Below are 17,199 nucleotides of genomic sequence, written 5' to 3' on the forward strand. Positions count from 1 at the left end.
GGGCAGAAGCTTCAGAAAAAAGCCAGACAGTCAGAAGAGAATCATGAGGGAGATGATGCATTGCTGCACTTCAGGTATTTGTTTTAGAAGCTCCTGCTAACTCCCACTCTGTTGTCTGACTGCAAATCCTTGCAATTCTTACTTTTTATATCCAGACTCTAAACATTTTCGCTGAGTTTCCACTAAATAAAGTCTTCAAAACAGGAATTCGGTCTGTTCCTGTGTTGCCATGACTTGTCCAGACCTCTTCCCCATTACCTGCAAACATGCAATTGTCTCCAGTCACTTCCGAAATCTACCTGGGTGGTGCGAACAGGTCATGTTCCCACCTCAGTGCCTTTCCACCCTCACCGCCCCCCGCCCCCACCCAATCCAGAACCTATGCCATCATCCTGATGCCAACGAGACCCGGCGGGCTTGGCCGCAACTTACTGTGGATGGGTTTGCACCTGAACCATATTGCCTTCACAGGCTGCCATCCTGTGGAGAGCACGGTGGAGTCCTGTGATGCCCAGGTCTTTGGTAAGTAGTTGTAAATGAACAGAATGGCAAAATCTGAAGTAACGTGATAGTGATCGTTGACATTTATTGAACATTTATCAAAAACCAGATACTACTGTAACAGCACAACTGCACAAAGTTGGTGCTACTTTTTATGTCTAGTTTACAGATGAGGAAAATGAGACAGAGAACGATGAATTTATTTATGTATGACCACACAGCTAATAGCAGGGGCACTGGAACTCCAATTCAGACATCTGGCTCTGGATCAGGAGGTTGCCAGCAGCACGTTAGACTGGGCAGGCGTGTGCTGTTGATGGTGAGCTGACACAGCAATGCAGCCGGCACAAACCGGCACTTGGGGAACTGTAATTTGTCACCACTGCAATCTATCATACCGTAATTTATCATCACTCTAATTATCACCACCGCTTCTTGATTAAAGTGCCACTCCTAAGCCTGCCATTGAAGGCTTCTGCCCTCTGTGCTGGCCAGCCTCTGTACTGTGCCCACTATCAGCGGACACATTTACTGCTATGTCCAGGCGTGGGTCCAGGCCCAAACATCAGGCCTGTTGACACCTCTCCACTCTTCTAAGTTCACTGCAAATTCTTCCTCTTCTCAGAAGCCATCCCTGATGCTGCAGGTCACATCTCTTTCTCCAAATTCCAAGTGGATTTATGGTCTGGAGAATTGGGTTCCCTCCTTTGTCAACACAAAGACTCTCTTTTAATGTCCCAAATTACCCACCACCAATCCCTTTGTGACAGTAAATATGTAGGATCTAATGTGGTGGGGCTTGGCCAGAGGTTCTTACCCCTGGCTGCTCAATAGAATCACATGCAGAGATTTAAAAAATCCCAATGTCCAGACAGTACCCCAGAATAAAGGAAACAACATCTCTAGGGGTGGCACCCAGGTAGTTTCCCTTCAAGCTCCCCAGGTGATCTGAATGGGCAGGCAATTCTGAGAGCCAGTGGCCCAGCACTTAACGTTTTGCACTTGTGACATACTTTATATAACACGCCTCCTACCATTTTTACCCTTGTAGGCCTCCTTCAACAAGTCTGCAAGGTCTTAAAGTCAAGAATTTGATATTTGAAGCTTTTGCTGCTCAAAGTATGGATCATGAACCCGAAGCATCTCAAGTGCATCACCAGGGGGCTCGTAGGACATGCAGGTCCTCAGACTCCTCCCCCAGACCTACTGATTCAGAAAGAGCATTGTAACGAGATCCCCTGCTGAGCCACAGGCACTCAAGATTCTCTAACTTTTGAGAAGCACCCGTTTAAGGCATGACGCGATCACCTACATCTCCAGGGATGGGGCTCTCAAGCCTCAGGAGGCCGCGGAACAGAAATATTTATTTATTCATTTATCCATTTTTACTTGATGACACCGTTACCCACCTTCTGAACTGCTCCTTGGCCTGTACCTAGAGGGGAAAAAAACAAATACTTCCTTCTCCTCCTTCCTAAGAAAGTCTGCTCCCAATGTTTTCTGTTCAATAACGCTTGTTTCTGACATCCACAGAGCAGCTGCGAGCTCGCCTCCCTTTCCTTGAAGCCCTGACAATCACTTAAGATCTTGGTCTCGGGTCAGCCTGCTTAGACCTTACAGTTCCTATTCTTACAGGCATAGGGAACCCAATAGGCTGGACAACTGTGCAGTTTGGGATAAGCTTAAGATGTGTGCTTCCTCCTTTTCTGAGAGTAGAGAAAGGCTCATTTCTTGTTACTTACATGCAAACAGCATATTTGAAAACCAGAGAAAAATAACTTCTATCAACCATTCTTCAAAGTATAGTATTCCTATATCTACAAATGCCATATAAAAGCAGAAACTAGGCAGGTCAAAATGAGTGGTGTTTTAGGTGTGTGCTTTGTGGCTTTCCCATGGAGTACCCATGAAATGTTACAGCGCAGCTGGCTGAGGGGTTCACAAATACAACGGTGGCCATGTCCGCTTGCTTGCACAGGGGAGGAAAATACACGAGTTCATGAAAATTCTGGTGATACAAGATTGACAGTGCAGAAAAGCCATTGGTTAGTTTAAATTGGAACCTTGATGACAGTTAGAAATCTAGGAAAAACTTAAGTGAGTCCAATTCTCTGATATGAAAAGCAAGACCATGAAATGCCAGCTCATTTATACAATTTGAATATATTTTTATTCACTGGTGGCTCTTGGGGCATGAGTCCAGGCAAAACATCTTACTTGAACCAGAATTTGGCCTGATAATGATTGGCACAGAGATGGACTTCAAAAACTGCATTTGAAAGGATGATCCAGTTAAAAATTCTTCCCTGTTTTGCAGGAAATGGAGTGAAGCTGAATTTCATAGCTTCACTGTTAATATGAAGTGTGAACTATGCAAAATTCCTTGTCATCAAATTTCTCTAAAGAACATGCTTTTTCAAATATCTAGTTTTAAATGAAAATTAATACATCAAATTTGACATCAATATAAAGGAACAATTTAACATGTGTCAGTGTTTCTAAGATACCATTGAAGAAGACATACCATCATTTCATATACAACTAGGGAAGAAAAAAACTATGAATTCAATTAGCACATCCATTGATTATAAGATTCATCTCAGTTTCAGAGATGATAAAACATGGGGAAAATGTGTCTTTGAGTTGTTGAAATTCAATAGATTCAAAGCACAATGTGTAGGATACTTCTGTGAGAGGAAAACAACAACTATTTCCATCACGAATGTAAGGTCTGGTGTCACGGTGGCAACATCACTCCTGGTTAATGATGCGGTATTATCCTCTTAACTGTCTTGGCCAAATGCTCGGCACCCCCATACACTCTGCCTCTGCAGCTCATGGTTGACATTAATCATAAAATCTGACTACGGCGAAAATTCAGTGCTTCTCCTTTGGGGACAAAAGCAGCAGCAAACCATAGCCGAGAACATGGCTTGCGTTTTACCCACTGCAAACGTGGTTGCGTGTGCAGACCAGCGTGCATTTTTATTAAAAGGATGCTAGCTATGAAGAGCGGCAGAGTCAAGAGGGCACACACCTCTGATTTCAAAGGGGCACCCGGGCCTCAGCCAATGCCTGTCTTGTGCTTTGGTAGCGTGCTGCCCAAGCTGGTAAATTACGTAAGAGGCATCCAGGCACAGCCTTAGGGGCCCCTAAGATTCTAGAAGCAGAATCACTGAGGCACATCATAGTGAGTGCCTTGAGCTTTTTGCCAGTGATTTAGTGCCTTTTTTTCAACAGTGAACACAGTCCAAAGGACCTTGAGAGGCTAGGAAAAGCCAAAAGCAAACTGGAAAGATCCCATAAAAAACAGTTTCTAAGTTGATAAGTGGACTGGTAAGACAAGCATTTTCTGGTTAGGTAGACTAATTGGATTCACCAGAAAGTTGCCAAAATTCCACTTGAAGTCACCCTGCATGGAGTTATGTAAACCTTTCTAATTCTTTAGAAAAGGAAATAGAAATCCCCAAGGCAGCATTAGAAGATGGGCGCGCTGCCATACTCACGATGATTGGGAGGCCTTTCTTCGGAGTAAATAGTCCACCACGTCAGGGTCTGTCTCTAACAGACTGATGAGCACTTCGTTCTGGAGATCCGGGGGAACCTGGAGGGGCCAAATGTCAAGGCATAAACAAAACCATTCCAGAAAGAAGCAAACTGTGGTCATTGGCAACTTTACAACAGCATAATACGGAGCTTTCAAAGACCTAAGAGAACAGAGTGGTTCACTGGTTAAAACCAAACCTACACCAGCCCATAGAACCCGTTGAATTCTTAGACCAAATTGGAGGATTACCAAACAGAAGTCATATTCAATCCCACTTGTCACCCTACTTATGACTGGAGATACAGCCTAATCACGTGGATGCCTCTGTCGCTCAAATTAGATTTTCTTGGGTTTGAATAAGCATAATCTGTGTCCATAGTTTATTGTCCAAATGGGGACATTTTCTAGAGTTCGTATTTATAATTATGCCAAGACAACAGGCATAAATAACCACTGTCTTGGGCAGTTCAGGGACATATGATCAGTTTATGAGGAGGACAGGCCCTTGAAGCCAGACTGTTTGTGTCTGAGCCTTACTTCCACTTACTCACTGTGGGACATTCGGCAAGATGCCCAGGCTTTGTAGGTCTGTTTCCTCATCTGTAAAGTGGAGATGATAGCGGTACTCACCACAAAGGGCTGCTGGGGTACGTAAATGGCTTATTATGTTGAGATCTCAGAACAGCACGGGCAGATAGTAGCCACTCAAACAAATGCTGACCTACTACCTCTGCACACAGCCTTTTCTCAGTCAGCGCCTGCCTCCACTCCGTTTTTGCATCTGGGTCCACAGACACTGAGAAGTGTCTCACTTCCTAATCTGATGAGGAGACCTTCACTGGAGTTCTACAGAGGAGCGCCCCATCTTTCTCTAGGTCTTGCCATCCTGAACCACCATGTGGAAATGTTCTACGAGGAAACCCTGGACCCGGCCCTAATGGTTTTCTGCTCTGTAGATGCTGCGAGCCCAACCAAAGGAAATTCAAAGTATTGAGAGAAAACAAGTTTTCAGAATGATTCTGTCACACACGGGTTCAGAGACAAGACTATCAGAAACCGCAGGGACTCGTCTTCTGAGAATAAGTGGTTGGTGGAAGAATTTGCCTCCTGCCTCTTGAAGAACTCAATTCTTCTTAAGCTCTGAGAACCTGGAAGCAATTTTATTAATAAAAACAGGGATGAGAAGGAAAGCAACAAAACGCTTTCCTTCTCTCATAAATCTATTCCTCCTACTTCATTCTCAATCTTCGTTAATGACGTAGCAAAACCCTAGTAACACACAAACTCAAAATCTGGGTCGCATTCAAGCTTCTCTGTGTCCTTTCCCCTCCCTGTTCAGAGCCAGGAGGTCCACGAGAGAGCTCTGTGATGTCTGTTATGCTTTCTCTATCTTCCATTCCAACTGCAGTGATCCAAGCTCGAGCCCTCATTACCCGTCCGCAGTGCACATCTCCTGGCCGCCGTCATCAGTCTCCATTCCCCTCACTCCATTCCCACACTACCATGGCGGCCTGAGTGACGGCCATGGGACTCCAGAGGTGATGAAAAGCTGTGAGAATTTCCCTGAGACTTCTGAGAGAGAGGATGCAGGGCTGGCAGCCATATGGGGCCTGAGGGCTGTGCTGACCATTGAAGACACAATACCAAGAAATGGAGAGAAAGAAACTGGCTCTTTCAACATCATTTGAGTCCTAGGTGAAGCTATGTGTGAAGCCGTATTTGCTTCTGGGTTTTTCAGCTGCGTGAGCCCCCAGTTCCTTCGCTAGTTTGAGTTCTTATCTGAACTCAGGGGCCTTTGATGCCCCAGCCTGCTAACTCGGGTGCTATCCATTTCCTTCAACACATGCATCAGTTTCTTCCATGCACAGTTGTCAGAATGCTGTGATCAAGACCCTCACTTGCCCCAAACCCTTTTTATCCCTACAGTCGGAGTCTACTTGCTTGCTGGCCTCCATCTGTATTTCCCATTTTCTGCCCTACCCGTCCTCCTCACACACTCTACTCCAGCACCACTGAGCTTCTTCGAGCCTTGGGCCTTTCCCCACCTCATCCTTTAGTTTGTGACATAAATATTTGGTGAACGTTCACTGAGTGCCAGGCGCTGGATGCTGGATTCAGCTACAAACCAAACATACAAGAATCCTTGCCTCCTTGGAGATGACAACGAATATGGGAAGACTGGCAGAGAAGAAGTGTACAAATAAAACAAAGCATAGATCACATGGACAAAAACAAAGTAAAGAAGGGTGGTGATGGGGAATGCTGGCTGGGGCAGGGTGGGCAGAGAGCAACTTACATGGGATAGTCAGCTCACAGGGAGACCGACATTTTAGCAGAGAACTGAAGTTGAGGGAGGAACTGAGAAAATCATTCTGAGCAGAAGAAAAAATAGAATCAGCAAGATGTTGAGTCAGGAGCAGCGAGAGGCCAGTGAGGTTGGAACAGAGCGAGGGGAAGGAGGTGAGTGGTAGGAAGTGGGTCAGGGAGCCAAGGCCAGATGAGGAAACTCTGGGGTCACAATAAGCATTGCAGCTCGCAGTCTCAGTGGGCGGGGGGCCACTGGAAGCTCGGAGCAAAGGGCCCACAGGGATTGTCATCACTCCGGCTGCAGGGAAGCAAGGGGTGAAGCACGAAGTGTGGAGAGGGGCTGTTGATACTTCCAGAAGGGAGAGGATGGAGTGCTGAGCCAGGGTGTGAGCTGATGAGAACTATTTGGACCCTGGAGATAACAAAGGTAGAGATGATAGCATTAGCTGATTTGTTAGATGAAGAGAGAAAGAGAGAGGGAGAGGGAGAAGGAAGGAGTCTGACGGTTGAGGCCTAGGGCCCTGGAAGGAGAGGGTTGCTCTTGACTGGCTGACAGCAGGAGGCTGGGCTCAAGTTCAGGAGTGTGGCCTTGCCGTGATAAAGGCGAGAGGCTTGTGAGCCGTCCAAACGAAGGAGAGATCTAGGAGGCAGTTGAGAATAAGGCTCTAGGGGTCAGGGGGAGGCCCAGGTTGGACAGAGAAATTTGGGAGACACATATGGATGGCATTTAAAACTCTGTAAGCAAACATAATGGCCTGGGGATGGGAATGTGAGGGAGAGAGAAGGGGCCGGACTTTTAGGGGAAGGCTGAGAGACTCCATTCTCTCGCTTTATTGAATAAATTAAACAAATCAAGACTGATAATTTTTACTGTACTTCTTTTCAAACAACAGGCCCCAACACGTTGCGCACTATTATATCAATTTTTCAAAAAGTAATGCCTAAAGGGGGAAAACAAGAAGAGCAAGTACTCATTTAAAAAAAAAAAGAACAGCAAAGCAAACAATAACATAGGCCAAAAATGTATAGCCTGAGCTCTTTTTAAAAGAAGCTTCCACAAACAAATTAGGAAAAAGATTGTATTTTCATCCAGTTCGTTTAATACAGTTTTCTATGCTCAGACATGTAACTGCAAATTTTGCTCCAAGCACCGACCCATTCCCACTGAAGAATAAGCAACCAGACTGCAAGCCCTTTGCCATGGTGTAAGCATCACAATATTAATTCTTTCAGAGTCTATGGTATGTCTAATGATAAACTATTAACTTGTATACATTATTAGAATAGGTTACAGGAAGTATCCTTCTTTAAAAAGTTAACTTTCCATAACCTTTTGTTAAACTATTCTGCAACTCTGAGTTTTTACTCATTCTGCTAGGCTTCATTCCCACCCAATTACAATTACTGAGGTTTATTTTATACAACATACATGACTTATACTTGGTAACAAACGCAAAGAGAAAGAGTCAGTGTTATAAATCTAACAATAGTTTCTTTTTAAAAGACCCATGATGCCATTTTTGGCTTGGAGACACTATTTACAAATAAGTAAAAAGTTACGGTTAGAAAATGTGGATCCCCGTATTGCAGGAAGGGTAGATAATATTTTCCTATGTATGATGTAAGACTGACTAGCATGCACAGAATCCATTATTTCAATTAATTTATATCCCATGTTGTTAGAAAATGATTTAAAGCAGCTTCAAAAATTCATATGATAAGACCACATTAGTTGGTTTCTTTATAAAGGAATGGTTTAGAAAATTGGGGCCAGTAGGAAAATGAGGGTAGAGAAACTTGAAATGGTGCCTGAAACTAAATTTTAATGTTCATACAACAGCATCCAGTGCTGCCTTCCCAGTAATTCCTCTCATCTTTTTCTGTATTTGCACATTTCATTTCCTATTATTTGATAAATATTTCAAACCACTGGCTCAGTTCAATTGGATGAGTATTCATGTTCTATGGATTTAGATACTTAATAAAGAAACAAAAGTCAAGGGAATGAACTGATGGGAAACAGGAACTTACAGTAAGTAAGAAATATCCAGGCTGACCATTACCATGTGCATTCTTTTTAAGGAATTAGGATGCTGTCAAAAGAGCATGTGACTGGGAGTAGATAGCCCCTGAGGTGTAGTTTTGGCTCTGCTGCTAATAGTTAATGTAAACTTGGACACCCCAACCATCTTCCTTAGGATTCTGTTCCTGCACCTGAAAATCCAAGCATATGCTCTCTCTCCCATCTGCCTTTTTATGGAGGTGTTATGGGGATCAAAAGGGCTAACAGGTCTGAAAGTACCTTACCAACTGCAAAGGGAGTTAGAATAAAAGATTTTATAAGAAATAGACAAGATAATTAATAAATAACCACCTACTTAAAAGAAAAAATAAAAGCAGGTAACATGAGGATGGCCAATATTCTGCGATTTTTCTCTTGACTAACAGTCATCCATCTTTGCCTTTTACACTGTACAGAGAAGCATCACTTTCTCTTCTTTTGCTCAACACCTCTGGTGGATATTACGTTATTGGATTGCCTTGCAACATGTCTCTGCTCCTGGCCTTCCCTTGAATTTCTAGAGTTACAGTTCATGACCCCCTCAGTCCCTCAACTCCAGTGGTCTTGAAGCCATACTCTGTGTAGCTTCTCTCCTCCAGTTCCTTCTCTTCAGCTAGACCTCAAGTCTTTGGGCTGGTCGCATCACTGGAAGGTACATTTCCTGAAGGCAGCAGTTACGTGGCTTGTCTACCCAGATACCCAGAGCGGATACAGCTACTAAGCTTTAGCTCTGCCACCTGGCCTCCTTTGCAGCCAGAGCAACATCATGCATACCACTCCTGGCCAAGGTATCACAGGAGTTCTCGTAGGAGCTCTTGGAAAAGGTTCTCCTCCATATTGAAAAGAGATGCATGAGAGGAGATGCCTCTCTTCATCACTGGATGCAATGATAGCTGCAAGGGATGCTGGTAACGACAGCATATCCTGTGGCTGCAGATGGCAGAACAGAGGGCACAAACGTGCGAGTGAGCTGCCAAAATTGTGCCCCCAGGCTTCTTCATATCGGAGATTATAAATCCTGAGGTTTACAGCCACTTGCAGTAGATTTTTCTCCTCCTTGCAGTCAAATGCTTCCTAGATTATGCCTCTTTTTCCTCCTCTTTGCCTCCCCACTCTTTTCCCTCCTGAAGCTCCTCCCTGCACAAGATGGCCCTTCACCTGCTCACTCACTTATGCAATCAATATCATGCACTTCTGGAACACAAGCTAGGATGGTGTTTTCTACCCAATGGATGCTCAATAAGTGTTGTTGGAATAGCTACAAATAATAATCAGAAATAACCCAGGAATATTGGTCTTCATGGTGTACACTGGTTCTGTTACCTTGGTCTAGCTGCTTCTCTCTGCTTACACATAGTATCAATGAGAGGCTCTAGGAAAATCTCCTTGCTATTCATTTCTTGAGTTGGAAAATATATTTTCTGTCCCAACTGGAGACCATCAGAAATTTTCTAACCATTCTTAACCTGTTGTTCAAACTAATCCAAATGCTCTAAAAATGAAAAGTAAGACTCAATCATCAAACACAATTTTTCCTTTTTTCTTCTGGGGTTTTGTATATAGCAAAATGGAAACTAAGGAGTAGGCTCATGTAAAACAGTGCTTTTTAAAATCAACCAACTCTGCACATTCTAATGAAGAAACAAAATGTGAGTCCAAAAGGCTTCTTCACTTATGGTTTATTGTTTCACATCAAAATATCTACTGAGTTTTAGTCAACTACTGAGTAACCTTGGATATTTTCTGAGGGTACCATTTATGGTTGTGTTCATTGGAAGGCTCAACTTCTTAGATTTTCCTGTGTTCCCTCAAAGGATAATGCTATTTCCAAAATCAAAAGAAGTCTGTATCCTCTTGCTTCAGAGAAAAAATGTAAACAGTGCATATATGAAGAAATAAAACTGTCACAATTACAATGTACCCTATTAAATTAAAAATAAAATCTTGGATGATTGTCTAGGGTATAACCGCTGTGATGTAGTTTATTCCATAAACCACGGGGGGTGGGGGGGTAGAAATGGTTGGAGTTTTCTCCATTTATTAAGTCACTATAACAAACCATTAAGGGCATCTTGAAGAGTAGTTTCCAGGACCCAGCCCCACTGTACTTGCCCCTGGGTGTTCTACACCAACCCACCCCTTTGCACTGGACCAAGAAGGATGCTTTGGTATTTAAAACTCTAACATTCCCCAGTAAAAGTAAATATCACTGGAAGTCATGATGACATTTTTTAAGCAAATGTACTGAAATAAATCACTTTGGCTGTACATGGGAGTAAGAGCACAACCATGGGCAGGCCCAGCCCAGAATGTTCTGCATGGCTCTACTGTGGAGGATAGCTTAATATTGTAAGGGGAGCTCAGTGCCTTTGGAGGGCTGGAATGCATTAAACTCAACACAGTTTTCTCAAGTACATGCCAGGCGGCATTCTTGGCAATTGAGGCACAATAATAAACATTTACAGTCGAAGAGCTCAGGGTCATGGAGCTGTGTTGGGGATGATTCAAGGAAGGAGATGAAGGGACATTAGCATTCTTTGCTCCACGGCAATATGTTAAAAGAAGTGCCAACAGCTCAGGTGTAATATGCTTCTGCTCCCCTCCACCTGTGTGTGTCACCAACAGTGTACGCATTCTGTCATTGCAGACAGGGACAAGGTGAGCAGGCTCCAGCAGGAACACATACTGGCTCTTGCAGCCATCCACTGGCATTATCATCAGAAGGTTGGTGTTATGATTAGTCCAGAGGGATTAATGCTCTTCAAAGTCTCCTTTGTGTAAAAGTCTAATTTTCAAAGTGGCTAAAACATTCTCTTTTTTCCTCCCCATAAAGAACTCCCTGTCTGAGATGCTACAGTAAAGCACCTCGTCTTTGGTGTGGGGAGGCATCATGCTGTAGAAAGAATTCACTTACACAGTTGCTCAATCACCTGGGCAAATGATGTTGGCGTATTCCTCATGAAGTGGTGGTGAACTTTAGATTAGCCAACGATGTACATACTGACTAACCTGACCCCTAGCACATAAACAGTGCTTATTTAAAAAGCCGTGGTTAAATAAAAATGGAAATAGAAACCACATATAGTTTCCTGGCTATATTGGTAAAGGGCAGTTTCTTGTTTGATGACCTGGATTACTGCTTGACTCCTTTTGGCTTGGCATGCAAAAGAGGTTTGGAGAAAATTCAATTTGCGCTGGGGAATGAAGAGAACACAAAGCAAAGCTTGGCTTCTGAGCTTGGAATCCTCATCTTGGCCTCTGACCCTTGTTCCCAGTCGTTCTCATTTGAAATTTCCCACGTGCGCTGTGCTATTCCCCAGCTCAGGCTGACGAACCAGCGGGGTGGGAACGCACTGGCATTCCCACGTCTCTGCTGCACTCCGGGCTTTTCATCAGCCTATAAGAGTGGTGCCTTCTCTTCTTTCTCTCTCTCCAAAAAAGAAGTCCTACTAGGAACCATGTAGTATCGGCCCTTAGAATGAGCTGACAGTTTTCTCCACTTTGCTCTGAAGCTCTTACTAATTCCGACAGCAATGATGAGTTTTTCTCTGGGATTCCCAGCATCAGTTACAGAAGCAACGAGTTTCCAAACAATTAATGACTTAGTCAATGAATGCTTTCTGCCTTGCAATAATACCAATGACCATTTCTAGAAGCGCCGTGTCCATCTCTTTTATTTCCAGCATTCTCAGAGAGTATCACATTATGTTATCCAGTTTTTAAATTGTGGTTTCAGAAGAAAGGGTCATGATTTAATAGTAAGGGAACCTAAGGGGTATGAGCACTAAACCACAGACAAGGAAAACTTATTTTTCTTACAGTCCATTGTAACCATGCTTGTGTGACACAGAATTACTGAGCACCCATTTTCTGCAAAGTACTTTCTAGGTGCTGTGGATGGCAGTGAACAAAACAGACAAAAATTCTTGCTTTCATACAGTTTGTATTCTATTAGGTTTCAGTAAGCATAATAAATAAGTAAACTATATAATAGTGAGTTAGAAGTGGGTAAGTGCTATGGAAAAAAACGAAAAGAGCCGGATAAGGGCCTAGGAGTACATACATGTGGGAACAGGCCATGCTGTCACAGAGTGTTCAGGGTAGGCTTCGTTGCAAAGGTGACAGCTGAGAGTGTTTTAATAGGGTGGACATCTTATTGATTTAATGTAATAATATCAGTGATTTTTTTTGACTGCCTAGTATATGTCAATTCTTGTCCCAAGTGCCTTATAATTCTCAAAAAATTCCTATAAAGTAGGTAACTTCATCTCATTACTATTATTATTGTCTTTTTACAACAGGAAAGCGAAGGCTTAGGTAAGTTAAGAACGAGGCCAAGATCACATAGCAAATACACAGCTGAGCAGGATTTGCATTTGGACAGCACATTCCAAAGCTCATGGTCTTTCCACCATCTTGGGTGTTTCCCAAGATGTGGTTAGGAAACTAACAGAATGCCCTGGAGGTGTTCATCAGAAAGCACAGGTTCCTGGGCCCTATCCCAGTGCTACTCGATCTGATCCACTTGAGTGTGGGCCCGGAATCTGAAGGTCGGACACCTTTCCTTGTGACTCGGCTTCACTCTCAAGTTTGAGAACAACCATCACATTCTGCTCCTAGGTCTTCGATAGGGTGGGCATGATGGTCGATACCACGACCTACTTCCAGCTCTAAGATTTCCAACCCTAGGCCTGAACAGCAAACACTGGTGCAAAAGACTGTCCTTGTCAGACTCTTGAAATGTGTATCAGTCTTGAATGTAGGCACCTCTTCTGTATTGTGGGACAAAGCCAGGTTCTTTTCTGCCCTTTCCCATTAACTCAAATACTGGTCCCTTGGGAGAGGCAGTCTCAACATCAGGAAATGAAGGACGGAATTAACACTCAGAACAAACTTTGGGCCCCTGCCAAGCCTCTGTGGGTTTTTATATCCCTTCCATCAGTTCTGTGGAATTGCTGCCCCCAGGGTGCACTATGCCTTCAAGGACAAACTCACAGCCACCTTTTCTAGCAAGTCTTCCTTTCTAATGCCAATGCGAGGTAATGGCTTGCTTTCTGAACCCACAAACCCTTCCAAGGACTGTGAACCTGCCCAACTGCTAACTGCCTTTAGCTGCCAGGTTCTGTCTGGCTTCCTCCTTCCTTGTTTGGAATTATTGTACTAATTCTGAAAGCGTCGTAAAAAAAATAACAAAAATAAAAAGGGAACAGCTATATACATGATTAAACTTCTGTCCACCCACACCAAACAGGTTTGCCAACCAGCCACCAGCTTTAGTATAACCAACTAGATTCTGAAATGCCAAATACACCAAGAGAATCTACCAAGTGATAAGATCCTTTCTCTTCTGTGTTTTATAGAAATAAAAGAGGTGAAGGCAGTGCTAGCGCATAGAACCCTGTGGATTCTACAGTCAGACGGGATAGTGGTTATCATTCATTCTAAGCTAATCCTTTGATAACTGAAGAAATAAAAATCTAAGAAGGTGAGGTTACATAGCTAATGTGTAGCAAAGACAGGACAATAGCAAAGCTTTCTGGCTGCACAGCCAGTTTGCTTTTCCCTGACCCAGGCTTGGGATCTTTGGCCCATCCCTCCTCTGACTGCTCCATGCTTTTTCTCAGTAATTCCCATAATCCCTCTAAGGAGATCAAGAGTGCTTACATTACTGGTTAGCTTACTCTGACAAAGGTGTCCATAATTCCCCCATGCCTGAGCTTTTCATATGTAGAAGGGGTAAAGATTATTAATATGGGAATCATATGTCACAGAACTACCACTGAGTCATTCGTTAATTAACCAGTATTTCTTGTCTTTCTAGTATGTGCCAGGCACAGGGGCGAGACCATAAAGAAAGTAGATGGAAATGGATAAAAATTCATCCTATCGTGGAGCTTACATTCTAGTGGGGAAAGGCACTACGAGCGGAAGTTAGAAAAGCCCTGTCTCGGTCGCGCGGGGGCTAAGGAGACAAAGCAGGGAAAGGGAGCGGGAAGTGAGGATGTACGTACGTGCCGGGGCACGGGCTGTGTTTCAGGCTAAGTGGCCAGGGAAGGCCTTGTTGAGAAGTAAAGGTCACAACTGGGGAACACAAATAGGAGTTACTACTCAGGAGAATCTCGACGTCAGTCTCTACACAGAACGGTAAACAAAGATCAGGGTTGGAAAATGTTGGAAAAGGAGTAAAACTGGTATCTTCTGCCGTTTAGTAGAACAGGTGGCAGGGAATGTGAAGGAGAGGACCGGCGCAGTGAAAATGTCAGCAACTACTTTCAAGGAGGCCAAGAAAAGTTTTGTTAGCATCTGAGGTGAAAAAAAATGCCTGACAAACCGTTTGTGGTTTCATATAAAGAACTTTGCTTAGAATACAGAATTTAGAGAACAGAATTAAGAGGTATTGTTTTGTTAAAAAAAAATCCAAAGAGCATGACGTAATGCTGAGACTACTTGGCAAGATGATAATGTGACTTAAGACTTGATGAAAATGTTGAAAAATTCAGTCATTTGATTCATCCAAATATCTAATTAATTATGAGGATTTTGGCCTATGCGTGAAACTGACATAGAGTCAATGACAGATTCCATGTTTTTTGAGAGCCTATTGTGTGCAATACAGGGATGGTGCTTCGGAGACTCAAAGAGGAACAAGATACTGTTCATTCAGTGAACTTTTCACTGTAGTAAATCCATTTTCTCTTCCTCCTGGGCATCTGGTGGGAATACATTTCCCAGCCTCCCTTGCAGTTAAGAATGGCTTGTGGCTGAGTTTTGGCCAATGGGATTTGAATGGACATGATGTACATCCCATTTGGCTCATAAAATCCCAGGGGATTACAGAGTCTCAAGATGTAAGGAGCTGGGTCCCTAAATCACCACCTGGAAGGCTGTCTGCCAAACACCTGATTGAGCTTCATGTCCACAACCTATTTATATCTTTGGATTCAAGTAGTGAGATTTGAGACAGCTTGTGTTGCCCAAGTAATATTGATTAAGATTTGCATGGAATTTCACAATTTGCCAAATGCTTTCAGAGATCAAATGATTCTGGGAACGCTCCTGGGAAACAGGTCATATTTTAATTTTTTCCCGTTTCACAGATGCCGAAATTGATGCTTAGTTGCTTGGTCATGATCACATAGGTGAGATACAGAGGGCAAAGATTGGAAACCACTGGCTCTTACATTTACAAAAAATAATTGGCTTAAGACAAATATGGGAAGAAATCCAATGCAAGGCATTTGATAAATGCAGGACAAAATCTTCAGGAGTCTCAAAAGGGGAGCTAGCACACTTGGCTGAAGAAGCGACAACAGGCTCTAGTGAAAGAGGTAAGATTGATGGTGAGTGCTTGTAAATCGACAAGAGAAATGGGAGAAGAAATCTGAAGAAAGTTCCTGTAACTTTTGATATGCAAGATGAGTGGTGAACAGAAATAGGAGAGAGTTGGCATTTGTTCTACTGTTTCAAGGGAAGTTGGAGCAAGCGATGCAGTTTTTTGAAGGAAAACAGGAACTGGTAATTCAATACAAATCAAAAAAATATTCATTGAGTGCCTGCCAGATGGAGGGCCTTCCAAAGTGTACAGAGGATACAGAGAGGAGATAACAAGGGCACAACCCATGACTCAAATGTGTTTATAATCTACTAAGGGAAATTGTCATAAATGACTGCAACACAATGTGCACTAAGATAAACATCAATTAGAACAGCAATGCGGTTCAAGGGACAGAGAAGTGACATGGGAAAGTGACATGAGAAGGACATGGGAAAGATAGGTGAAGGTTCATGGAGGAGGTGAAATGTCCAGATGAACCTTGGACGAGGTGCCACGCTGTGGACGGTTATGAATGCATGAATTCAGGAGGCCCACACAGACTTCCAAAAAGAAGGGTTTTGTCAATATTTTGAGAAGGAAATGAATTATTAAATGACTCCAAAACATGACCATTGTTTAGGGGGCAACAAAATGCCATTTATAATTTGGATATGTTTGTTGGAACCTGGAATCACAAACTTACAGTGACTTTATAGGCAGGTCAATTTCTATTCCTCTGAAACTGCTGGGCTTCCAGTCAGTTCAGCCAATGACTGGCACTACAGACCACATGCTGGTGTGCAGGGATTTCATCACACCACCAAGAGACCATCAACGGTCAGTTCACTGAGACGTCCTGACAAAGAAGGGCAACCTACCATGAACAGGGCTTCATAATTTTCAATCATTTTCTGCACCACCGCGATGATGGCTGTGCTCTCCTCAGCCCTGGCCGAACTCTGGACAGAGAACTCTTTGTCTGATGACTTCTGCTTGTGCAGCAGGTTGGGCCCAAATATGGTGGCCAAGTTTAGAGATGTCATTTTGTTCCCAGTGATCTATAGGAGCAGAGAATACAGGATTATTGCTACTTTTGTTTTTCAAAATGCTGGGTGGTTCAGTCATCAATGGCACCTTTACCTTTACATTTACCTTTTCTTTCCCTTCAAGTCCTACATTGTCTCTGGCAGAATCCATGAGGACCACTATTATTTTCCTTTTCTTCATAGCTTGGATTGAAGCTCATAGCTCAGTGGTCATTTCAGTAACACACTGAGTACAATTTTACATTTCTAAGCAATTTATTGTGAAACTGGTACTATATAAAATTTTTATCCTGTCTGCTCTTAAAAAAATATTGATGTCCATTCATCCACCCACCCATCCATCCATTGACCCATCCATCCAGCCATCCAGCCATCCATCCATCTACCCATTCATCTATCCCTTTATCCATCAATCCCTTTA

General features: G+C 43.2%; 1 protein-coding gene across 7 annotated transcripts in view; it reads right to left on the reverse strand.

Moving 5' to 3' along the window:
- ARHGAP6 (Rho GTPase activating protein 6) overlaps positions 1-17,199 on the reverse strand; it is a 432,000-nt gene that overhangs the window by 16,102 nt on the left and 398,699 nt on the right. For all 7 annotated transcript variants that reach the window (XM_037013443.2, XM_037013442.2, XM_073228024.1 and 4 more), the window contains 2 exons: positions 16,611-16,790; positions 4,008-4,105 (listed from right to left, as the gene is read on the reverse strand). In XM_037013443.2, the coding sequence (XP_036869338.1) occupies positions 4,008-4,105; positions 16,611-16,790 (278 nt within the window). The remainder of the gene's footprint in view (positions 1-4,007; positions 4,106-16,610; positions 16,791-17,199) is intronic.

The sequence above is a fragment of the Manis javanica genome, chromosome X (genome assembly GCF_040802235.1).
Source record: "Manis javanica isolate MJ-LG chromosome X, MJ_LKY, whole genome shotgun sequence".
In the NCBI taxonomy this organism is placed as follows: domain Eukaryota; kingdom Metazoa; phylum Chordata; class Mammalia; order Pholidota; family Manidae; genus Manis; species Manis javanica.